The 25,788-nt window shown below is 44.4% G+C and overlaps 1 protein-coding gene across 1 annotated transcript in view; it reads left to right on the top strand.

The window, feature by feature from the left end:
- The first annotated feature begins 378 nt into the window (after positions 1–378).
- The window catches only part of LOC140898082 (butyrophilin subfamily 1 member A1-like), a 35,807-nt gene continuing 10,397 nt past the window's right edge, over positions 379–25,788 (top strand). Inside the window, exons 1-6 of the mRNA XM_073311541.1 lie at positions 379–959; positions 12,255–12,374; positions 18,709–19,056; positions 20,449–20,730; positions 22,062–22,166; positions 23,629–23,649. Of these exons, the coding sequence (XP_073167642.1) occupies positions 12,275–12,374; positions 18,709–19,056; positions 20,449–20,730; positions 22,062–22,166; positions 23,629–23,649 (856 nt within the window). The 5' untranslated portion in view covers positions 379–959; positions 12,255–12,274. The remainder of the gene's footprint in view (positions 960–12,254; positions 12,375–18,708; positions 19,057–20,448; positions 20,731–22,061; positions 22,167–23,628; positions 23,650–25,788) is intronic.

Below are 25,788 nucleotides of genomic sequence, written 5' to 3'. Positions count from 1 at the left end.
AGCCGCAATTGGCCGAACCTGCGGACACGGCAGGTAAACAAACCAGTCTGGCGTGCCAAGGGCTTTCCCTGAACAAGCAGCGGACCGGCTTTGAGAACCACTGTCTTATATGACCCATGTTGCATAAAACATATTTTAGTTACACCATAATCATATAATAATAACATTTCTATGAAGAATGCGGGGTGCAGTGTCACTATTAGTATTTCCAACCGATCACTTATTCCGGGACAGAACGTTGTTTGGTGTCCGGTCAGAACTCAGGATTCCTTAATGCTATTCTATTCTCTAACTTCTCTTTTCGGCCTCAGACTGAGTCTTGTCCACACGGAGAGTCAGGGCTTCAATCTTCTGATGTTACAGTCATGAAGAATGAGGTTCACCCTCTACCCCAGTTTCGCACTGCAAAGGTATTGTTCATATTATTCCTAACTGTCCACAGGGGAATGTTTATTCTGGTGACATAATGTAGAAGGTGATGATTATTTGTGACATTTACTACAGTTCACCCAAAAGCAAGAGCCAGTCTCTTCACAATCACTCCTGTATTCAGGTCATTTGGAGCCCCAGAAACTTTGACTCTTCCGGGCCGGCCAGTTCTGTCTCAGCAGCCACGTGGCTGTTTCTTTAAGAGGAGATTCTCAGATCCCACCCGGGGTTGCTGCCATTTCCGAGTCCCTCTGTTACTTTCGCTTTCACACTCAGTAGATGCTGCCGGCGGACAGTACGTTTATCCCTGTGGAACAAGAACAGGATTCTTTAAACACAATAAAATCAAAACCCAACCCTGCTAGAAAAGGCTGTGATCAAACGGCAGCTATTTGATACCCAGAAGTAGCTGGGCATCTTGATGAAATGAAATAACTTATAGTTTGAGGACTATCTCGGCAAAGCCTGAGGCTTTCAGAAGGACAGACCGCCCCCTACGCGCCATGAACCGTCTCCGGAGGATCAATCCGGTAGGTGAACTCTGGCTGCTTGACTCCATAACAGTCAGGGCTCTGTCTTGGGCAGATTGGTAATAACACAAAGACTTGAGAATCCCGTGAGAATTTGTTTTGCTCTTTATGGGAACGGTACCGCATGTGTGCGTTGAGAATGAGATGCCCTCCAATCCATTTCAGGTCGGTTTCCTAGCCCTGCCGGGTTTGTACAGTACAGGCACTAGGTAATTCCTTTCCTCTGTTCCTGTGTTTCACCAAGGATCCTGGGCCCAATCCAGTTTTTAGGGTCGTTAAGGGGAGATTTGTAACAAAGGAACTTCCTGTATTTAGAATAGAGGAAGAAACGTGGCGCTGCAAACTCAGCAGCAATCAGTAAAGTTTCCTGGCCTGCTTGTTGTCGGTAGTTTTCGAGCTGTCTGTGGGGCTGAGTCCTTTTGCTTCTGATGTTTTAAAGGAAAAAACGTCCAGTTTTGCCCAGAATCAATGGAAAGAAATTACTTTATTCATTTTGAGATCAGTGGGAATTAAGCATGTGCCTAAAGTGAAGCACCCTTTGAAATGTGCTGAATAGGAACGGACTTAATGACTGAATCTGGGCCAGAGTCTTTAATGCAATTAGACAATGAGGGGATGTCACCACTTGTAGCTTGGTACTGGTCTTCTGTATGCGTGTCAAGGGATCCACAACAACCAGAGTGATCAGTTTGTACACATTGCATTGTTGTCCTGTGATAACTTAATGTTGCCTCCTGTCTTTGTGGCCACAGAGCTGTAGAAGGGTGGCTCGCAGGGGTGATTTTATGGTCCTGTGTTTAGGGAAGACTTGATGGCATAATGGCAAGAAAGGCCCACGTTACAAACTGTGAGACAGGTTATTCCCTGTGTGAAAAGCTGTCAGCGGGGAGAATTCATGAGGGTATCTCTGGGCACGATTATAAAAAGGGGGATTATTTTTTTCACCCCAAAAATTGCGTGATTTTTGTTTGATTGACTTGAAATGTTTATGGAACTTTCCATTGAAAAAAAAACAGCTTGAAATAATTTGGAAAAAAAATGAATGGACACAAACACTTTGATTTTGGGGGAGTGGGTTTCGGGACTTTCCCATTTTCTCGCCCTCACTCTCATTTTTTAAAAGAAATGATGCATGAGAAACATAACAGTAATAAAAAATCTTTTCATTCCTTTTAGTCTGAACTTGTTTGAAATCTACTCGAAATAACATTCATTTTGAATTTTTTTTTTTAAATCAATCACAAGAAAGCTTTTGTGGTTATTTCTGCATTGTTCTGAACGCCATTTTTTCATTTATTGTTTAATGAAATATATTGAAATATATTCAAGTGGTGTCAATTCTCTCATAATTTTGTCTTGAGTCTTGAAATATTTGATATTTTCCTTAAAACCCCAGCTGTTCTTGTCCTGTGATTATGAGAGAATTTCAGTTTTAATGTTTAAAGAAAGTTTCTAGCCCTTGTGATTGCAGAAAAAAGCTAGAGAATATGACCTGAGTGTGACCTAAAATCTCAGATACCAAAAGGCAACTTTAAAAAAAACCCACATGTATTTTTTTGTGTGTGTGGAACAGTAGAGATCCATGAGCGAGGGGATCTCCTCCATGAGCAGAGATCTGGATTTTGTTACATGTTTTGTACAGTGCCTCGCTCAAAGGGGTCCTGATCAGTGACTGGTGCCTACATGCTTTGGCAATAAAAACAAACTATCATAACGTGTTCTGTTCCTATATATTTCCCACCTGCTATGTTTTTTATGTTCAGTGTATTCAACTTTACCTATTACATTCGCTAATTGTTTCCCATGATGGGAACAGAAAAATCTGTGTCTGGGGGGGGGGGCGTTATGGGATTGTTGTGAAGAAAAAATTCTAAAGCTGTCATTCTAATCACAAGAAGGAAATATGCTGACACCTACTATTTTAGGGTCAGATTATTTAAACCTCTCAGTATTGGTCTAACCTTGCTGCCCCTGTTAGTCATTTCAAGTTTTCCCATTAACTTCAGTGGGGCAGAATTAGGCCAGTACTCAATGATTTTCAAAATCCTGCCCTTAATTATCTTAATTCATATTCAGGGGAGTTCCTTCTCTCTCTCTCTCTCTCTCTCTCTTTTTTTTTCCCTGGGTCATGGGACATTAATATCATTTTACACTGATCTGCTCTTTTTTGTGCAGACAATGGGACGACTGCTGTCACTGCATAATATGCAAACGAGTTCACATAACAATGCATTTATCCCTATTTTTATTAAATGTGTCCTTTGCAATTTTCTGTTCCTCAAACTCTAATATCCAGCTTGTCCTAATCACTGCAGCCTACTCATTAAGTTATACTGTTGTTGTGTTCTTTTTATTCTTCCTGTTGTCTGGATGACATTTCAGTGAAGATAAAGGTTCTCTCGTTCTGCCACAGCTCCGGATTCATCTCCTCTCTGCCTGGTTTTATTATTTATTTTCTACCTGTTTATGTTCAGAAGTTGGAAACAGGTAGGAATCCTCAAGGCCTCTGCTGCTTCCTATAGGTTTTTGTTTAGGCCCCAGGCCTGCAGTGCCTTACAAATGGGCTGAGCTTTATGCACTGCGAGCAGTCCCATTGAAGTCAATGGAAGTAATCCCAGTGTGTAAATGTAAGCACAGAGCAGGAGCGGGCCCTTACTTGTTGTTCTTTAGCTGTGTTTCTGTTGTTGCTGGACTACTTGATCTGACCTTGGGGTAATTTGCAGTCTGCTTGTTCATCCATGTCTTTTGTAAAAATTGCCAAGAGGGCCCAGCTCATTGGATGGATGTTCTTTTACTGCGGGTAATACAAACCTAAACCATTAAAATGATTAGGTTTTATATTTATAAAAAGAGCCCATCACTCTCTCTTTAGTTGCAAATGCAAAGGTGAAGGGACCAGGAGCAGGTTGGTTGGTTGGTTGGTTATGTTTGGTTTGTTTTATAAACACCTTCCTGCCTCCCTAAGCCTTCAGGACTAATAACTCCCCAACACACTTTATCTCAGTTACATCCTCTTCCGTCCATTCCCTTCCCGACAGAGAATGGACTCTAGATGTGCCAGACCAATGGGGTGTTGCAGTGCTGAAGATCCTTCACTGAAAGCTTCCCACCACCATTCTTCTCCCACTAAAACCAGTGAGAGTGTAAGACTGAGCATCCCAGCTGCTCTCTGCCACCCTTGTATCACATCAGGAGAGAGGTGGTCGCTTGGTCCTAAACCATTCGGTGCTTCTTGTGTCAAAAACCAAACACCTTGAATTGCACCAGATATATACTGGGAGCCAGAGCAGATCCCAGCGCTAGGGTCACAGAATCCTGTTTGAAGAGCACAGACAAGGAAACAGGAGATGACAGTCTGCAGGAACTGCCAACTAGTCCTCAGGTGATAACGGGATTCCCACACTGCAAACCTGAGCACCGAAAGCTGGCAAGGCCCTGAGGTGCTGATCCAAATCCCATTGAAATCACTGGGATTCTTTCCATTGACGTCAGCAGGATTGGGATCAGGTTCCCAGCCACTTAAAAGATCCTCCACTTTCCCTAGTTTACCCGGCCTAATCCTACTCTCTAGGCAGAGCACGCTACTGCCAGTGGCAGCAGAATTGAGGGGGCAGATGTAAAATATTTTTTCTCTTTGAATGACTTTTCTTTTGTGTCCTGGTCAGGGCCGGATTTAGGGACAGGTGACTGCCTGGGGTGCCCGGCTTGGGGGGTGCCAGGCTCAGGGTGCTGTTTTTGTTGGTAGCGATAAAAGGGAAAATAGAATTTTTGAAGTATAATGCCCCTAATTGTGGCCCTGTTAACATTCTAAGTCTGTCACCTGCTGTCACACTGTTCAATACTTGTCCACCCAGTGTTGGTGCGCAGTTCAATTTCTTGATGTTAGTACATTTCGGTTATTCTTAAAACTAAGAAGTTTCTGTAAGATTTACAGATCCTAGTCTGCAAATGTATCATCTTATGTGAGAGAGAGAAATCGTGCATCAAAGTCATGAAATGAGCTACAAATGTGATTAAAAAATAAAGTATTTAAAGGTTTAACAAATGGAGGGGGGGGGTGTCAAAGATGCTCCTTACCTGAGGCGTCATTTGATGTGGGGCCAGCCCTGGTCCTGGTACTTCTAACAATGCAGGTTTCAGAGTAGCAGCCATGTTCGTCTGTATCCGCAAAAAGAACAGGAGGACTTGTGGCACGTTAGAGACTAACGAATTTATTTGAGCATAAGCTTTTGTAAGCTACAGCTCACTTCATCGGAACTGCCCCCCCCCCCGAACCTCCATCCCATCCAACCACCCCCTGTCCCCTGACTGCCCCCTGGGACCTCCTGGGACTGGTAATGATGGTTTGCCTGTTGAGTTTTGCAAGGCCTTTTGGACCCTTTTTGGGACTGACTTGCTCCAGGTTTTTCAGGAGAGCATCAGGGAGATGATATTACCACTTAGTTGTTGTCGAACAATTCTCACCCTTTTGCTTAAGAAGGGGTACCTTGGGGAGGGAAAGGATTGGAGATCTGTGTTCCTGTGTTGATCCAACTATAAACTTTTCTCAAAGGCCTTGGCCAACGGATTGAAAACTGTGATTGGGTTGTGTCATAAATATAAAGGGAAGGGTAAACCCCTTTGAAATCCCTCCTGGCCAGGGGAAAGCTCCTCTCACCTGTAAAGGGTTAAGAAGCTAAAGGTAACCTCGCTGGCACCTGACCAAAATGACCAATGAGGAGACAAGATACTTTCAAAAGCTGGGAGGAGGGAGAGAAACAAAGGGTCTGTGTCTGTCTGTAGTCGTCTTGGCCAGGGACAGAACAGGAATGGAGTCTTAGAACTTTTAGTAAGTAATCTAGCTAGGTATGTGTTAGATTATGATTTCTTTAAATGGCTGAGAAAAGAATTGTGCTGAATAGAATAACTATTTCTGTCTGTGTATCTTTTTTGTAACTTAAGGTTTTGCCTAGAGGGGTTCTCTATGTTTTTGAATCTAATTACCCTGTAAGATATCTACCATCCTGATTTTACAGGGGGGATTTCTTTATTTCTATTTTCTTCTATTTTTTATTAAAAGTCTTCTTGTAAAACACTGAATGCTTTTTCATTGTTCTCAGATCCAAGGGTTTGGGTCTGTGGTCACCTATGCAAATTGGTGAGGCTTTTTATCCAACATTTCCCAGGAAAGGGGGGGTGCAAGTGTTGGGAGGATTGTTCATTGTTCTTAAGATCCAAGGGTCTGGGTCTGTAGTCACCTAGGCAAATTGGTGAGGCTTTTTACCAAACCTTGTCCAGGAAGTGGGGTGCAAGGTTTTGGGAAGTATTTTGGGGGGAAGGACGCGTCCAAACAGCTCTTCCCCAGTAACCAGTATTAGTTTGGTGGTGGTAGCGGCCAGTCCAAGGATAACGGATGTAATATTTTGTACCTTGGGGAAGTTTTGACCTAAGCTGGTAAAGATAAGCTTAGGAGGTTTTTCATGCAGGTCCCCACATCTGTACCCTAGAGTTCAGAGTGGGGGAGGAACCGTGACAGGTTGGTTGTGCATCATGACCAGACCCATTGTATCTTCAATAGGTCCACTTTTAACAATCTTTGCCTATTGTGGGATGTAGAATGTTATTGAAAGTTACCTAGAAACAGAGAAATGCAATTAAGTTGAGTGCTGCAGGGTTTTGTTTTGTTTTGCCAATAATGTATCCTGTTCATAGTTTTCCATTTTCTCTGTATCCAGGTTGCCTTAAATCATTGTGACTGTGTTTACACTCAATCCATTTTTTTGGTTATTTTATCCCCTCTCACCTTGCCTGCGACCCCCCCCTGCCCCCGAGCCAGGCCCCCAGCAGGATCCGGGTTTGTCTGGACTGTGGCCGGGGGCAGGTGACATTTATCGATGCTGGTGCCGAGGCCCCAATCTTCACTTTCCTGCCAGGCTCCGTCCCTGGGGAGAGAATCCGACCCTGGCTTGGGGTGGGGCCAGGATCCCGGCTCAGCCTGTGTCCCTGAGGCACCAGTGGGGGATATCCCACCAGGGACCCTGAAATCAGACTCTTTCGCCTCAGACACCCACCAGTCTCTCTGACTCTGGAGGATTCCTATCTTCCTACAGACTTTCTACCCTGTGGTATCTATGGCTGTGTAGGCTCTGTGGAGTCTCTGGACTATCAAACCATATAGAGCAGGGAGTGATGGGTGTAGAGAAGCCAATCTCATTGCTTTAAGGATTTTGTAGCCTTTTTGTCTCTCTCCGCTATGGTCCGATAGGACTCTGACCATCCAGGCTCAAACAGTTTCATTGAATAAGTTAGAGTGATTGGAGGGAAAGGAATGAAAAAATGGGCTTCTTTAGTAAGTCATCCAGTCTCTGTGACCCTGCAGGACTCCCATCTGCTCAGTCCCCATCTCTATGGCCCCTGGGTACTCCACCTCCTCCCTCCCTCCCTGCAGCCCCAGGGATGGGAGGGGGGAAGAAGCCCTGGAGCTGCAGGAGGGGCAGAGGGGTCCTGAGGGGCAGAGGTGGGGGTTGGGCAGGGGGTAACACTAACAGCCGGTCTGGGGACAGGCAGATGTCGGGGTGGCAGGGACACCACATGAATCAATCAGGGTTTGGGGGGTTGGGGAGAAGCTGGAAGCTCTGCAGCAGAAGGGAACATTTTGTACAAATCTCTCTTTGGGGTCTCCCAGCCAGAGCTCCTGCCAAAGAGGCACAAGTCACTGTCCTGAAGAGCTGGCAAATTTGTAATTGTCACACAGATGGGATGGGCGGGGGTGCAGAGAGACCAAAAACCATTATATAACAGGTTTTTTAAATCATTTTTGGTCAGTCTCATGATATTTTAAAACTCCTGAGGTTGGCAGCCCTGGGGGAGATAGGGAGATAGGGTGGGTTTAACCAGAGGGAATTAGAAGAAGCAAGAAGGAAAAATGTGAATGAAAATAAAACAAGAATAAAAGGAGAGTCCTGGAGAAATGTTAGAAAACAGAAATGAAAAGAGTGATGGGAAAATATCCCTGACAGGGGTTCAGAAGAGGGGAAGGGATAAAATCGGGAAGGGGGGGGAATGGAGAAGCCAAAAGGAAAGATCTGTGGGAGGGAGGAGAGGAGAGTGGGAGAGACACAGGAAAATAAACAGGGGTAGTAAGTGAAGGCTAGAAAAATGCTGAGTAGAAAAGGGTGGTGTGAAGGAAAAGGGAGAAGGAAAGGGAACATGAGTGGGACAGAGAGATTTATGACCTGTTACTGTATGCATCCGATGAAGTGAGCTGTAGCTCACAAAAGCTTATGCTCAAATAAATTGGTTAGTCTCCAAGGTGCCACAAGTCCTCCTTTTCTTTTTGCGAATACAGACTAACACGGCTGCTACTCTGAAACCTGAAAATGAGACTGTAACTCATTAATTCCCTGTATTAATTCCTGGACATTGGTGCTATTTTTGTGCCATTAAGGAAACTGTTCTAGGAGCTGGGGATCTCCTTGCCATACGCTGTCATTATTAAAGCTCCTTCTCTGCTCCTTTTACTTCCCTGTTACTTCCTGTAAATAAAAGATTAAAAACGATTTGTTTTGTCTTGTTCCACTTTGCAGCTTTTGGGGGCAGTCCTGGTAGGGTGACCAGACAGCAAGTGTGAAAAATGGGGATGGGGGTAATAGGAGCCTATATACGAAAAAGACCCAAAAATCAGGACTATCCCTATAAAATCGGGACATGTGGTCACCCTAAGTCCTGGGGTTTGCTTCCTGACTTAGATTTGTCCCCCTAGCCTCCCCCTGGAATATCGTGGCTCTAGGATGAGAGTTTGGGTTTTACTGGGATGTCACTCTCCAGCCTGTGCTCTGTCTCTGTCCTGTACACCCCCATGTCAATGAGGAATTGCTCAGCTGTGCTCTGCGGAGAGGAGACTGGTTGCACAGGGGACAATCCGTGAAGGGACTCAGGTGTTACAATGCTGAGATCACAGGGCCTAGTTTTTAGGCAGGTAAAAAATCACAGGAACAGCCCTGTGACCCGCAAAGCTGAGTTAGGGGCCTAAACTCCCTGTACAATGCATGGGCATCACAGGCACCTTAAAGTGCGATTCACAAAAGCCAACTCAATAGGCAGGGACCAGATGGGAACCTAGCATAGGGTACTCCGGTCTATCCTTTCACCTGGGTAGGCCCACCTTTTTGATAGATGGTCCCTTACACCAAAAATCACCCCAATATTCAGGTTATGCCTAGTCCCAAAGGACTAGTCACTTTCCCATATTTCATACAGCATCACACAACTGACCTGGGGTGACACTTTATGGTATTCTTAACACCAACAGTATAAAATTGCAAGGAATCTGACCAGATATGCTGTGTGAGGTATCTGCAAAAAAGTTATAATTTCCCAAGTAGGATAATCTTGTTTATAAGTTTGCATCAGCTTTGTATTGGGAGTTATAGATATGTAGGATATATCTGTATTTCCCAACTTGTGCTGTGTTTCCGGGTAACACCCTCAGACAGATTGGCGTCAGCACTGCCTAGCCTGTTGATGGTCCATCAAGGGACATTGGCTGTACAATAAACCCATTGAAAGACCAGGGACTACGCCTGATAAGTCAGCGAGCCATGTAGGGTCATGTACTGTGAAGCTTGTATTTGGGACAAAGGAAGTACAAGCCTCGTGGCAAAAGAACTTTATTAAGGTGATGTTAAAATAAAAAGAAAACGGTACAGAGTTTAAGCATCGATGTTTCTGGTTATCAGGGAATAACGTACAGATTATCAAGGGGTGCGAAGTTCGGTTATGCCACATTTATTGTAAATATAATAAAAAATATAAACACACACTGCTATGTCACTACTTATTCCTTACTTATCTCTATATACATTCATACAAGTTCTGCATAGCAGTTATAGTTACCAGCCTAGAAGTTGCCAGGTAGCCTGTACACGAGAGTGGAGCCGAGTCCGTGTCAGATGCGCATCCGATGCTCCTGGAGGGTGGCGGCAGAACCAGAGACTCAAAGTTCTCCGTTCTTAGAGTCCATTTTTATTGGAATTTATTCTATGCCAGTCCATGGAAATTGCTTTGTCATATTGTTAGTCATGACGGCTCCAGGACGGCTGTCAGGTGCTCATCAGCCTTCTTCATCCATTGAATCGGTCGGGTAGATTCCAGTTTGCCCTCCAGGGTTTCTCTGGTTGTTTCCACCTGGCGCTTTCTTTGGCTGATTGATACCGAATTCCTAGGCTGGCACTTCCCTGATTATTCAAAACCAATCATTCATTCACATACATTCTTTACTTTTAATAAAAAGACATTGATCATTTCACTGAGTATTGTTATTTATTTGAGACTCCCTGTCTTTTAACATTCCTGATACAAACGATAGAGCGTGGGAGTCTCTATGTGATATTTCTATGAGCGCCGCACCAATTAACGGCTTTCCGCGGTTGTTGTTACAAAATGTGTCAATCTCCAGTAAAAGGTATCAGTTTACAAAGACTCAATTGAGCAGAAGCAATTGAGAGAGTAAAGTCAATTAAGTAGTTTACCTTCATAAGCGTCATCTCAGTTACAAGCAAGGGAAAGTATCAACTCAGAGAGAGTAGAGTCAATTGAGCGGTTTAGGTTTGCAAGCGCCAATCTTAATCACAAAGTATGGCTTAGAGTTAATTAACAGCTCACAGGGTACTTAGAGTCATTTGACAGTTTGCAAGCTTTAACACAGACACCATCAGCAGCTATGGAGAGCTGCAAATTAATATTGCAGAATTACAATTATTTCAAATAAGAGAATTACAATTATGATAACAATTAGTCCAAATAGGGGAATTACAAATATTAAAAATATGCTGACATCATCTCCATTTTGTCTTCATTCCTGCTTCTTATCTCTGGAGCAACTTTGCTACAAACCAAGTTCTGAACAAAGGACTGAACGACCCATTTAAGCTGTGCATGTGGTCCAGAGGGACTTTCAAGCCAGAAAACTCACCAATATTGCTAAGAATGTGATATATGGATGTAAACAGGGTCCACGCTGCCGCCTTGGGTATTCAGCCCCTTGGCCCCCCTCTTCACTGAGTCAGGGACACTTCAATCCGATGCAACACCCATGCTCTTTATTCTTGACAGGTTTCCCACTGCCAGTTCCCACCTATACACAGGCTTCACAGCTACTTTTCCTACAGGCCTGCCTGGCCACGGCCACGGCCACAGCCCTGGCCCCTCTTCTCTGGCTTCCTCCCAGCCTTTATAGCTCTAGGCTAATGAGGAGGGCATGTGTTGCCAGTTACCCAGGCAGGCACAGGGCTATCACCAAGCCCCAATCCATTCCCCTTGACTGGGGCTGGAGTGGCAGAAGCTGATGAAGGGGTTCCCAACCAGCACCCTGCCCCAGTGGACTTTGAAGTATTTGGGTGCTTAACAAGTGTCGTCTTGTTTTTTCTTTTTCTTTTTAGTTTTAGACACTAAAAGATTGGCTGGCAGTGAGGTATTATGGGTGACATCCAAACTCATATTGAACTGGTAATGTGGCTGGCTCTTTGGGGTCAGAAGAACATTAATAAGTTCTCTCTGTACTAGACCTTGCGGCTGATTGGGAACCAGGGAACTGGAATGCAGTAAAGAGGCTGTATGATTCCTTTTTTGTTGCTTTGTGATAATCAGTGTGGGGGATGAGAAGCATAGTTTGTGACTCTTGGGGAGTTGAACTTCAGTGTTACACACTAGTCCTGTGAGTATTTGCTCTCCTTTTTGCAGCCTGTTCTGACCATGGTATTTCCAGTGTGGGCTACCCCAGGCATCCCAGGTCACAAGTTGTACCTCAGATCTCGCACCAAAGACAACACTTGTAGCCAATCCTATAGTAAATGATCTGAGGATTTATGAACTAAGAAAAGAAATTTGAGCATTTTTTACAAGGTTAAAGCAGGTAAACATGAGAGCACAAATGCATCTAACAGAAGCTGCTGTAATATACAAGCTCCATATATCCTTCAGGGCTAACCCAGGCCAAGCCCTGGGGAACTCTTGCTTATGCTTAGAAATTACTCAAAGACTTTAAGGCCAAAAGTGACCATCATGATCATCCAGTCTGATCAGGAATCTCTCTCTCTCTCTAAGGATGGGACAAAATCAGACTTCTAAAGGAAACACATTTTCAATTTTAAGGCAATGGTTGTTCTAACTCCGTAATATGAAAGAGGTCACTTAATAATGTATTTATTCCTTTTTTATTTACTGTGTCCTCTTTAATGCTTGACTTTAATGATTTAATGTTAATTGGTGTTATGCTCACTATGATACTTTTCTTTCCTCCTTCTTCCTATTGTCTAGATCAAGTGACAGTGAAGAAGATGAAGATTCTCTTATTCTGCCACAGCTCCCGAGCCAGCTCCCCTCTCCCTGGTTTTATTGTTTTCTTCCTTACTTGTTATGTTCACAAGATGGAATCAGGTAGGAATCCGCCCTGTGTCTGCTGTTTCGTAGAGGATTTATTTAAGCCCCTGAAGTGTCTTAACAACATGCTTAACTCAAAGTCAGTGGAACTACTCACAATGTGTAAATTTAAACACACAGCAAGATCAGTGTAAGTGGGGAAATGGTCCTGCTATTGTGGGGAACTTTCCTGGCTTCTACACGACCCCGGTGAAATGGGCTAGCGAAAGGATCCGAGTCCTCGCTCCCACTCCCTTCACCCACAGGCCTGCCTGACCTCGAGGGCTCCACTTCCACTCTCCTGTGTGGCAGAGTCCTCATAACCCCAACAAAGCTGAGCCCAGGATTCTGGTGGGGGGGGGCTTGACCCCCAACCTTGTTGTGGTCACTTAGGGCAGGGGCTAGGGTGTCCCTACTCTGGGGGGCTCTCTCTGCACTGGACACTTCCCTGACCCACTGATCATTACATACAGTTTAAAGCAAATACAATTTGTTAGACAGCAATCAATTTTAAAAAACATAAGGAAAAATGGGAAAGGTTAAAGGAAAGCACATAACCCTGCTCTGTGGCAGGGAACATCACAACCAGCCGTCTCTGGAATGGAAGGGACGTTCACAATCTGTTCCTCACACGTCCCAGACCCCCTTCTCAGGCCCGGCTGTGCTGCAGGGATGCTGCGGGTTGGACACTTGCTCTGGCGGCAGCCACACACCTTCAGGCTCTAGGTGGCAAGACCCTTCTTCCCAGCATCTGGCCATCCCCAATGGGGTTATGACCCCTCTCCCAGTCTGGCCTGCAGGGACCCTTGACTGATGGGGTCTCCCTGCATGGGCCCTCTGCCCAGGGTCCCCTCTTCCCCTGCTGGCACTAGCTGCTCACTGCACCCGACTCCAGACTACACGAGCCCCCAGCTTCATTCTCCTCTGTGCTGTTGCTGCTCTGCCTCCAACCCCCTGGGCTGCTTCTCTGGATTCTCTGGCTCTGGTTGCTGAAGCTCTCCTCCCAGGACAGGTCTGCTCTGCGGGCTGCTTCTGTGACTCTGCCCCCAGCACTGACCTGCTCCCTGGGCTGGTTCTCTGGCTCCCCAGGTCAGCTTGGGCCCCTGCTCTCTCCTTAGCTCAGCCCCACTCTGTCTGTCCAAGGCGATTTCAGCTCACACGGAGGATGGGACCCCCTTGGCCACCTGACTCGCTCCTTAGCCTGCCCGCCCTGTCAGTCAGGCTGACCTGGAGCATTGGCCTTTCCCCATTGCTCCTGGGGACTGTCAGTGTCAGGGTCCTGATTTCCCATCGACCCTTCCCTTCCTTTTGATACTGGGAGCTAGCCAACCAAAAACCCTCACTGAGTTTTAGTAATGGGCCAACAATCCTCTTACATTCCCCCTTGCTAAAATTCTGCCACTACAACCACAATATTCACACCGGTACATCCAGGCCCCATGTTTGCAACGTGCTGTATACCAGCATCATGTCATATAAAAATTAACAAAAGAACATTCAACATATTTAACATTCTATGTCTACTTCTTCCTACTATATAGGATAATTTTCATTAAAACACTACATAGAACCAATAACAGAATTATCTCTAAATTTAACAGGCAGTACACCCTTAGTAGTTCTCTGGGACCTTCTTCAGACTGATGGTTCATTACCAACAATTTCTATTTCTCTGTCTCCAGGTAACACCAGGTCAATTTGAGGGATCTGGCCATTCTCGTTAGGGTTTGGGTTTGCCCACTCTGTTCCCCTCAATATTCAGTTTGTGGGACTAGAACCATCCCCCAGCTGATTTCAGTCTCCTCAGGGCACACTGACCTATGCCTCCTGTGCTCCCCGACTGGACTAAGAAGGCAATGTTCTAGCTGGTCCCTATGCACTACACTTTCAGGACCTCCTCATTCAGGCCGGATGGCGTAAACTGGCAGCTCAGGATTGTTCTGAGCAACTACAATGTGGGGATTCGACTCCCACTTCTGTATTTTATTAAGCCTTCGGTATCTATGGTTACGGACTGGTGCACAGTCACCAGGTCTGATGAGAGCTCCATTGTACTTGCGATCAAAAGTCCTTTTCCTACTTTGGGCTGTGTCTTTAGTTGTGCCGAGAGCAGCTTCGCCAGCTGTCTTTGGGCTGTCATGGACACCTTTGACCCAGTCATGGAAATTGGTCACCTCAGCCTTAGAAAAGAGTTCTTGATGCTTCTCTGGCAACGCCCTTAAGTTAGCCACTTGTGCAAGAACCAGCCCCTTGAGCGCTGCTTGAACTGGAACTGGCAGTCTCCCACCACATCTTTCCTGAGTAAGGGTAACTTGTTCTCCCTTCTCCCTCCTTGTCACCTGCAACTCATTTCCATTCTCCTCAAATCTTGCCTTCACCTGAGGGATCACCTCCTCGGGCTGGTGTACCTCTGCTGTTCCGTTCCGAGGATTCAACTCCAGAGCCTTCACGCTTGAGTTTAGAAGACTCACGGGTACTCTTCCTTTGATGGCACTAGTCAGAACATTAGCTGACTGGACTCCATGAGGTAGGCATGACCCAGATGTAGGCTCTACCAGCATTCGATATTTGTTGAACCCAGCAGCATTCATCAAGGATCTTCCATCTCCAAGGAGGGAATAGTGGTCTTCCCTTTTCTGCCCACTTTAACATTTCCAATCTGCATTGTGGGGACCAGGGAATGATTCTGCCTCTCCACTGGAGCCAGTAGTCTACTCAGAACAGCATTCTTCGTAGAGTGCTCATGACGGTTCATCCTCCTGGTTCCTTCTCCTGGCAAGAGCAGCTCCTTCAGCTCACTCATGTTCATTCCTAGAATCCCTGGGTCTCCTTCTTCCATATGGCTCTCTTCAGAGGCTTTGTCTTTCAGGATGAAGATGCATTTCCCTGGCAGTGTCTGGCCCATGTACTCTATGTCTGCTTCGAGGCACCCCACCACTGGGATTGCCAGTCCATTAACTGCTGTTAGACGTACAAACCTTGTGCTGTGCATAGTCAGCTCTTTGTCCTTCAAATATTTTTCAAAATGCGACTCAGAAATGGTGGTGACTTCTGAGCCAGCATCTAACAAACATCTGGTCTTCACTCCTACTGTACATACTTCAGCAGCTAGACAGTCTCCAAATACTCACTTAAAGAAGTCGCTAGATATGCTGGCACTGCCCACATTCCCCTCAATACTGTATGCAGAGTGATTTTCCATGAAGGACAGGTCTAGGAATCCTTCTGCCACTGTTTGGCCTTCTACTGTAGATGGACCATTCGCTCCTGGTGCCACATTGGTTTCGAGTGCCTGGGACTCTGCTCTCCTTCTCAGTGGACATTCTTGGCTAGTATGCCCTGGCTTTTCACAAATGTAACAGGTGTACCTTCCCAGCTCGTCCTTCAGTGGGGATCTTCGGGATCCCGATGTCCTTGGATATTTTGGCATACTAATGGGATTTTTTTCTTTCATCAACTCAGTCATCTCTTGCAGCATCTCCTCCTGTTGGACGGCTAGTTTTTGGATACCTTCACTTAAACTTCCCAATGTTAATTGTGTTTTGGGGCAGGACCTTTTCCCCATTAGTTGCATTCACTTCTTGTACAGGGGTTTGGCATGAGTTCATGGAACTTCTTACCAGGCTCTTCCTTAAACCTCCTTTTCATTTCACGGCGGAGGGAATCATCCCGGAGCCCCAGCACCAATTGCTCCTTTAGGACCAACTTGTCAAGGTTCTTGCCGCTCCACTTTGCTCATTCTCTCCTGGAGATCATATGCATATGCCCAGACAGTTTCACCAGGCTCCTGCTTTCACTCAAAGAACTCCTTTAGTCGGGTTCCAACCGTATCTGAGTGTGATGTGGTATGGAATATGGGTGACCATTTAAAATATCATTGACACCAATATTACAAAATCACAATAAATCATATACAAGATATGCCATGTAAGGCATCAGTAGCAATGTTATGGTTTGCTAAATATGATCATCATGTTTACAGGTGTGTATCATCTTTGTATCATAAGCTATAGATATGTGTGGTATATTTGTGTCTCAAAATTGTGCTGTGCATCTGGGTGACACTCCCAGGCAGACCAGCATCAGCACTATCCAGCCTGCTTGATGGCCCATCAAGGGCAATAAGCTGTACAATGAACCATTGAGAGAAGCCAGGGGCTCTGCCTATGAGTCAGCAGGACATGTAGGGATATGCCTGTGGACAGGGGACTCCAAATACCTTTCCATGCCCATGTGCTGGGAGCTTGTGTTTGGGACAATGGATGTACAAGCCACATGGCAAAGGATATAAAAAGGCAGCTATATCTTCTCCGTTTTGTCTTCAATCCTGATTCTCACCTCTGGAGTAAATTCTCTATAAACGGATGCTTTGAACAAAGGACTGATAGACCCATCCAAGGTGTGGATGTGTTCCAGAGGGACTTTACAAGCTAGCGAACTCACCAGTGTTGCTAAAAACCTTATATGTGGAGTATGTATGTATGTATCTGATTGCTTTCACCATTTAACAACTCTCTTCTCTTTCGTTTCTTTTCTTTTCTAATAAAACCTTTAATTTTAGATACTAAAGGATTCATAGAATCATAGAATATCAGGGTTGGAAGGGACCCCTGAAGGTCATCTAGTCCAACCCCCTGCTCGAAGCAGGGCCAATTCCCAGTTAAATCATCCCAGCCAGGGCTTTGTCAAGCCTGACCTTAAAAACCTCTAAGGAAGGAGATTCTACCACCTCCCTAGGTAACGCATTCCAGTGTTTCACCACCCTCTTAGTGAAAAAGGTTTTCCTAATATCCAATCTAAACCTCCCCCACTGCAACTTGAGACCATTACTCCTCGTTCTGTCATCTGCTACCATTGAGAACAATCTAGAGCCATCCTCTTTGGAATCCCCTTTCAGGTAGTTGAAAGCAGCTATCAAATCCCCCCCTCATTCTTCTCTTCTGCAGGCTAAACAATCCCAGCTCCCTCAGCCTCTCCTCATAAGTCATGTGTTCTAGACCCCTAATCATTTTTGTTGCCCTTCGCTGGACTCTCTCCAATTTATCCACATCCTTCTTGTAGTGTGGGGCCCAAAACTGGACACAGTACTCCAGATGAGGCCTCACCAATGTCGAATAGAGGGGAACGATCACGTCCCTCGATCTGCTTGCTATGCCCCTACTTATACATCCCAAAATGCCATTGGCCTTCTTGGCAACAAGGGCACACTGCTGACTCATATCCAGCTTCTCGTCCACTGTCACCCCTAGGTCCTTTTCCGCAGAAAAAGCCCCCTTTTATTGGCTGGCAGCGTGGTCTTTTGGGTAAGATTCAAACGAGTATTGATCTGGTAAGGTGGCTGGTCTTTTGCGGGAATCAGAAGAACATTTTGTAAAGTGAACAGAGTTTTAAGTAACTTCTCACTGTACTGAACCTGTTCACTGATTGGGAGCCAGAGACTGGAATGCAGTAAAGGGGGCTGTGATTTTTTTTTTTTTAGCTTCTTGATAACCAGTGTGGGGGATCAGGAACAGTGTTTTTTGACTGGTTGGTGAATCTAATTATAATGTAAACCACTGCTTTTGGGGAGAATCTGCTCTCCGTTTTGCAGCCTGCCCTGCCCTTGGCATTTCCAGTGTGGGCTGCCCTAGGCACCTTGGGTCACACTGAACATCCTACTTTACATGCTTGCATCCTCTGTGACCCAATCCTTTCTCAAACACCAAGGGAGCCTGGCCTGAAGCTGAAGAGATTTTTGGCTCAGTGAGGCCAAGGCAAAAACCGAGTCCCAGAGTTGGAGACTCTTTACTGAAAATGTCCCAGCCATGACTCAGGCCCACTAAAATCAGCAGGAGGGGGGCAGAGGAGGAAAATTGTGTCATAGAAGGTGAGAGGTGATGTCCAAAGAGGCTGGATCCTAAAACACAAGGGTGATATCCGAAGAGATCTCTATTGACTTCAGTGGAGTCAGGTTTTCATCTTTTCATCCTTCTCATATTAAAACCAACAATGAGAATTACATCAGAAATAAAGTGAAAGCCGGAAGAGATCACAGAGCTCAGGTACACAGTGTATATACTCTGGTCACCCTGCCTGTTCATAGGGCACTAAAATGGTTCTATGGCATATCAAATTAATATAAAGGGAGTTATCAGTGACACCCGTACCTGAGCTGGCCTGCCACTTTCTACTATAAATGCCTTTTTCGTTTGCTTGTAACTTTGTCAAAGTTCAAATATTCAGGTTGAAAATCTGCATGCCAGGTGTCTGCCTCACGCTGAATTTTGGAAAGTTTGAACGTATTGAATCAGTCATTAATATATTTTTTTCCCCGTCTAAGCTTGTTCTCTTTTTGCTTTGGTGTATTTCACAGCCCAATTCAGCGTGACCGGTCCTGGTCACCCTGTCACTGCCATTGTGGGTGAGGCCATTGTGTTACCCTGTCACCTGTCCCCCAGGATGAGCGCTGAGAACATGGAGGTGAGATGGTTCCGATCTAAGTTCACTTCAGTTGTGCACCTGTTCCAGCATGGGAAGGATCAATATGGGCAGCAGATGCCAGAATATCGTGGAAGGACGGAGCTTTTGAAAACTGGCATCACGGATGGGAATGTTTCCTTGCAGATTGTTAATATCAGAAGCTCAGATGAAGGACAATACAACTGTTTTGTTCAAGATGGTCCTTTTGATGAAGAAGCCATATTGGAACTGAAGGTAGCAGGTCAGCGGCTCTTGTCTGTATTATCTCAGCCTGGGCTGCAGTTTTTGTTCTTTTCTACTGCAACAACTGTGACTAGCAACTTCTGAATTATTTCAGAGTAACACAGTGTGACTAGATTTCAGCACACGACCACATTCAGACACTTTGGAAAATATGCTGAAAACTTTCCCAACATTTTATTAAAGACATTTTCAGAATGGTCAAGAGACTTCCTTGCCCAAAAGATGTTCTTGATTGACTTCAAAAGGAGGGAGAGAAAGGAGGGAAAAGACTTTTCTAGGCAAATATAGGCGTGGTTTACACTAGAAAAGTAGGTCAGCTTAACTATGTCACTCAGGGATTTGAAAAATACACGCCCCATGAGCGACAAAACTAAGCTGACGTAAGTCCCCATGCAGGTAGGGCTGGGTCAACAGAAGAATTCTTCTGTCAACCTAGCTCCTGCCTCTCAGAGAGGGGTATTACCTGGGACACCAGGAGAAGTCCTGCCCTTGGTGGAAGTAGTGTCTACACCAGGGGTGGGCAAACTACGGCCCACGGGCCACATCCGGCCTGCAAGCCCGTCCTGCCCGGCCCCTGAGCTCCCAGCTGGGGAGGCTAGCCCCTCCCCCCTCCCCTGCTGTCCCCCCTCCCTTGGAGCCACGCGGCCACGCAGGCAGCTCTGGGGGGCGGGGCGGCGCGCTCCAATCGGGCCGCGCGATTCCCAGACATGCTGCTCTGAGCAGCGGGGTAAGGGCAGGGCCGGCTCCAGGCACCAGGGTTCCAGGCAGGTGCCTGGGGCGGCTGTTAGAAAGGGGCGGCGCTGTTCCCCTGGCGGCGGCAATTCGGCCTTCTGACATGGTCACTAGTGGTGGTTATTTAGGGGTGTAGTCAAAATCAGTTGCAGCTTTCTCATTGGCTGAGGCCTCATAAAGGTGGGGTGGGGGGGGGAGGAAGAAGTTATGTATTTACCGCTAGCAGATGAGGCCGAGCGTTTGTCCCCTGCTGCTCTGACACAGGAACCATGGAGCCAGTTAGATTTATTTATTTATTTTAAAAGAGAACAAACAAAATGTTTGTCCAATATACTAAAAAATGTCTTTTTGAAAAATTCATATCCCATTAGGTATTTAAATGAAGTGGCCAGATTTCCAAAGGTGTTCAATGCTCCCTTGCTCTTGGGTGGAGAGGACAATATCTCTCACTTATTCAGTGAAATTATTTTAAATATTTGTTCACATGTTTTCCTGTGTCCATGCGTATTGGGAATTCTGAAATTCCAGTGTTCATTTATCCCTTCTGTATGAGCAAGTGATCTCGAGTGGGAGTAATAGATCCACAATGTATCACTCATCCTTTTAACTTTTAAGTTACCCCATTGGTTTATCACACATTTATGTAATTTTCCTCTAGGTTTGGGCTCCAATCCTCTCATCTCTGTGGAGAGTCAGCAGGATGGAGGGATCCGGATGGTTTGTCAATCGGCTGGTTGGTATCCAGAGCCCAAGGTTCTATGGCGAGATCTCAGTGGGCAAGAATTACCATCGCTCTCTGAAGCAAAATCCCTCGGGGATAGTGGCCTGTTTGAAACAGAAAATTCTATTATTATAAAAGAACGTTCAAACCAGAACCTGTCCTGTTGGATCAGGAACACCGTTCTCAATCAAGAAAAGGAATCAACGGTTTATATAGCAGGTCAGTTACCAGCTAAACCCACACACTGAAATCCCCTCCATCAGAAACAAAACAAACCATAGGAAACAAAGAACTGAAGCATGTGTGGTGCATATTTTACAACCTACCTAAAAACAAAGAAGTTCAGAAACTGGAACCTTAACAGGGTCACAACTCGGGCAATCTGATTGCCTTAATTTTGCACATTCAGAGTTATCAGAGTTTTGGATTTCATGTAAATTTAATCTTAACTCTGATACTCCTGAAACTCTTTCTTTAAAAAAAAAGAGAGAGAGACTGATTTTTGAGAAGAAATATTCACCAAACCTTGAAAGAGTTTGTTCCTAAAAACTTAACTTCCCCTCAGTGATTTTTTTGAATGTAGCAATTTTTATACTATGGTTTGTTTGCTACCTTTTCTATAAGTGAAATGCCACCAAATGATGTGGGCTTGTTTCTGTTGACATTCAGTGGGACTTGTGCTCATAACTCACTTTGCCTTTGTCTACACACAAAAGCTGCCCTGATTATCTCCTGAGTTATTGATGAAACCCCTTGTTTGAATGCTCTTATTTCAGATTGAATGTCCTACATATTTAGCGTAAGTCAGTTCCTTACTGATTTATACTAAATGGATAAAGGACACTATTAAGCTGATTGACAAAACCTTAAATTGTAAATCAGTTTAGTTAAATTGGGGCAATCCTCTTACATGGTCAGCTGTGGAACCAATGTAAGAATGACTGAATGAGTTATACCAATTTCACGAAACCAGTGCACAAACCCTGTGTGGAGAAGGCCTTAGGCATGTTTGAAATGCCCACCCTGGCTAGATGATGTAAATGCTGTAAACACAAGAACAGCAAAAGAAGATGAATCAATTTGTAGCACTTAATGTTTGGTTTAATTGCAATTATGATTCATTGAAATAATTGGGGAAATGATTAGTGATGCACCAAAATATTCTAATGACTTCTGCAATTTCTGAATGTTGCTGGCATAATTCCAAATAATTCCAATAAACAAAAAAATTGTTTGCTGGCATAATTCCACTGAAGTCAATGCAGTTTTGTGAGCAGAGAATTTGCCCCTGAACTCAATAAAGCTCTGAATAGCATGAATCAAACCAGGCCTGTTCATTCACTGGTTAATCAGTGCTAAAGCTGTGTTGGTTGGAGTAATTTTTAAAATCAGGTCTTGGTCTTTTGTGCAGCATTGGGGGGTCATGTTTTCACTCTTATCTCACATACGTCCTGCTGGGGACTATTTATGTATTTACGTGCAATACGAAAAACATTAGTTTTGTCCCTGCTTCCAAACTAATGCAAATCCTGGTGGGGTGTATTTTTCAGATTCCTTTTTCCCGAGGGTGAATCCATGGATGGTGGCTCTGAGTGTGATTCTCCTGGTTTTGTTTGGTTTCATTGGCCTCACTGTTTATCTATTTAAAATAAAAGGTAAATGTCACAGGGGAAAATTTAGAAGAAAATTTCTTGTTAATTTCACTAATAAATGGAAAAAGGGAAGAATGAAATTTTACACTGGGCCAAGCAGGGGAAGCACGGACCTACCCTGTGCTTCCCTCAGCAGCACAGGGAAGAAAATGTTACTAAGATTCCCATTTGCTCTAGGGGGCAGTGATCTTCATCAGCCCTTTACAGGCACAGAATATTTCTCCCCCAGAACTGCCTCAGTTAAGCTGAATGGAGCACTTGGGGAAGATTGATCCAAAACCTTCTCCACTCCTCACTCTTTTCTGCCCACTTTCCACCCAACTGTGCAGTTATTCCTCCTCAGTCCCCATGGACTTTGGGAATTAGTTAATGTCTTTTTCCCTCCTCTGATAAGTAAATATTTTGTACAGAGTTGGGTCCCCATAAAGATTGTGTGTTGTTTTATTTTGGGAGCAGTTGTCTGTGATTTCATTTACTGTTAAAAAGAAATTGGAATGAGACAAAGCCTGGCAAATTTCATCCCAATAGATAATATTAAAAAAATATACACAGTAGAAAAGAGGGTTCTGAATAGACATGAGCTCCGAGCCTTAACCTGAGTTCTGACTATGGTGAGAAACAAGAAGTCAGAGATGGAGAAGGGAAACCTTTTTCTCCTGGTGTAGAGAACATGAAACCCCTCAAAGGCTCATGAATTGTATAATCACTGTGCAACTTTCACTAAATGCAGACAACTGTATAACCAAGGCAAAAATGCTCCTAATAATTTATATTTATTTCTGTTTATTTTTAATGGAACGGGGTGTAGAAATCTGTAAATGTTGTGCTCTTTCCTCCAACAAGTAAAACTTTTGTCCAAATTTGTCTCTTCATAAGGGTATTTCTTTGTTTATCTGTGAATTTTTGGGGTGGAGTTTTTTTAACCAGAAAAAGATGAAAGCCCAGATACTGCGTCACTAACATCAGTTAGATCTTTGCCATTGACTTCAATGAGTGGAGGATTAAGCACTGAAAGCACAAGTCATATCGTTAAAAAATAATGGTGATAATTTGAGGGCCAGAAATTCCAGTCTGCATCCGCAGAGCTCCCAGCACAGCCAATGGGAATGTGAGAGAGAATACAAGGAAGCAGGATTGGGCTCTAATGGCTAGATTTTTAAAGGTATTTGGTCAGTTAACTCTCACTGAAATCAATGAGAGATAGGCTTCTCAATGCCTTGAAAAATCAGACCCTAATTCCATAAGAAATTCAAACCTTTCAGAATTGTAAATCCTTGAAAATAGTCAGTTACTGTTGGACACTGAACTCTAGTGTGGCCACATGGTTAGTAAAACATGAATGAAATGTTTGGTATTTAGGGGCCAGGCGTTCATATCATGAAAACACTCCTTGAAATCCCCATTAACTGGAAATCTTCTTAAATAACTTGTATTTACATCTGTTTGCTTTATTTCATTTCTTCAGGGAAACATCTTGGAGAAATCAGTAAGTTCAATTTTTCTCCACATAGAACCTTTTCCATTAAGTTGTTTGCTGTTTATTATTTATGATGATAATTATTAAACAGAGATCAATTTGAAAATCACATGAAATATCAGGGATAATATTTTGATAATTATTCAGTATGTGGGTAAGAGGAAATCAGAAAGAAAATGTTCTTTGAAATGTATCTTCTCTGAGGGTGAAATCCACATGGTGCTGGAGGCACCATGACATGGGGGACCAGAAAGACTCTGTGCCCTCAAATGTCCTCTTGCCTCATCTGACAAGTAAATAATTGGGTCCAATGTGGATCTTGTGTGTAATTATATTGGAGGAGGAGTTGTTCATTTTTTCATTTAATGTTAAAAGGAAACTAGGATGAGATTAAGCCTGATCAATTTCACCCCAACTGGTAATATGAAAAGTGAGGCACGATGTTCAACTTTCACAAAACTCAGACAACCGTATATCCATGAGAAAAATGCTCCAAACAATAATTTATATATATATTTTTTTTTTACGGAAACGTGATACAGAAATCAGTAAGTGTTGTGCCCTTTTCTCCAACAAAAAAAGTCGTACAAATTTGTCTCCTCATGTTTTATTTTTTAAATGAGAAAAACATGAATGCCCTGATGCTGCACCAAGAACATCAGTTAGAGCTGTGCCTTTGATTTCAACGAGTGTAGGATCCAACACTAAATGCACAAGTCACATCACTAAAAGAATAATGTTGATAATTTTAGGGCCCAATATTACATTCCGTGCACACCTAAAGCTCCCAGCAAAGTGAATGGGAACATGTAATATGCAAGGAAGCGGGAATGGACTCTAAGGGTAGCTTTTTAAAGGTATTTGGACACCTAATGCCAATTGAAATCAGTGGAAGTTAGAAACCTAAATACCTTTAAAAATCTGGCCCTAATTCCCTTGGGAATTCAAAACTTTCAGAACTGTAAATCCATGCAGATAATCAGTTATTTTTTAATACTTTACTCTAGTGTAGACACAAAATGAGCCCAAATGTCCACACCCCAATTTTACAGGCCCCCAGCCCATGTCTTGTGAGCCTAGTTAGCTGCCATGGGTCAATTGGGGGTATTCAGCTGCTGTGTAGCCACACCCTATGGGGCTTCGCAGGTGCTCCGTGCCCTGCCTGTGGGTTGGAAAGAGACTCTTCTCCCCAGATCTGAGTAGTTTCCCTGCCCATTGCCTGGATCAATGGGTTTGAGAGGAACAGGCTGCATGATGGGAGGCTGCAGTTGATTCCATGGGTGTTTATTTGTTTCTGATTCTGTGTTACCTAGATCAGTGGCTCTCAAAGTTTTTTACTGGTGACCCCTTTCACATAGCAAGTCTCTGAGTGCGTCCCCCCCTAATAAATTAAAAACATTTTTTTATATATTTAACAACATTATAAATGACTGAGGTAAAGGGGGGTTTGGGGTGGAGGTTGACAGATTATGACCCCCCCCCCATGTAAAAACCTCGTGACTCTGACGGGTCCCGACCTCCAGTTTGAGAACCCCTGTCCTAGATGATCTTCAAAGAGAAGTTAGTAAGTGTTTCTATTTCGCGAATGCAGCCTTTTCCGTGGTGTTGAAACTATCTCTGGATCTATCGATCTCTCACCCTTGTGCCAGGTGGAGTCGGCAGCACCAAGGACTGGGTTCAATGTCAGGGGTTCCTCTTAGCAATACAAAACAGAAAACCCTTAAGAAGAACCCACTCAATAATCTGGGCAAATTTAACTCCTGAGCCTTTTTAAGGCTCTACAATGGCCCCTTTAAGGATTATAGCGGCACAGCCATACCCCTGCAGCTGCCCTGCAATGGACTCTCCCGTGTAGCCGCTCTATGCCGACCTCCCACCAGCATAATTTAACCCCCCCCAACGAGCGACAGTAGCTATGTCGGTGGGAGAGTGTCTCCCGCCAACATAGCACTGTCCACACCGGTGCTTTTGTCAGTGAAACTTTTGTCAGTTGGGGGCCTGCTTTCTTCATTCCCTGACTGACAAAAGTTTTACCTACAAAAGTGCTAGTGTAGACACAGGATAAGAGACAAAACTTCCCACTCACCCACCCTGAGTGTAACAAAAGAAAACTTTTATTACAAGGCAAAGGGAACCCAGCATTGTTTT

This window comes from Lepidochelys kempii, chromosome 14 (genome assembly GCF_965140265.1).
Source record: "Lepidochelys kempii isolate rLepKem1 chromosome 14, rLepKem1.hap2, whole genome shotgun sequence".
NCBI classification, from domain to species: Eukaryota; Metazoa; Chordata; order Testudines; family Cheloniidae; genus Lepidochelys; species Lepidochelys kempii.
The sequence above is the reverse complement of the archived record's forward strand: the minus strand, read 5'-3'. Positions and strand labels throughout refer to the sequence as shown.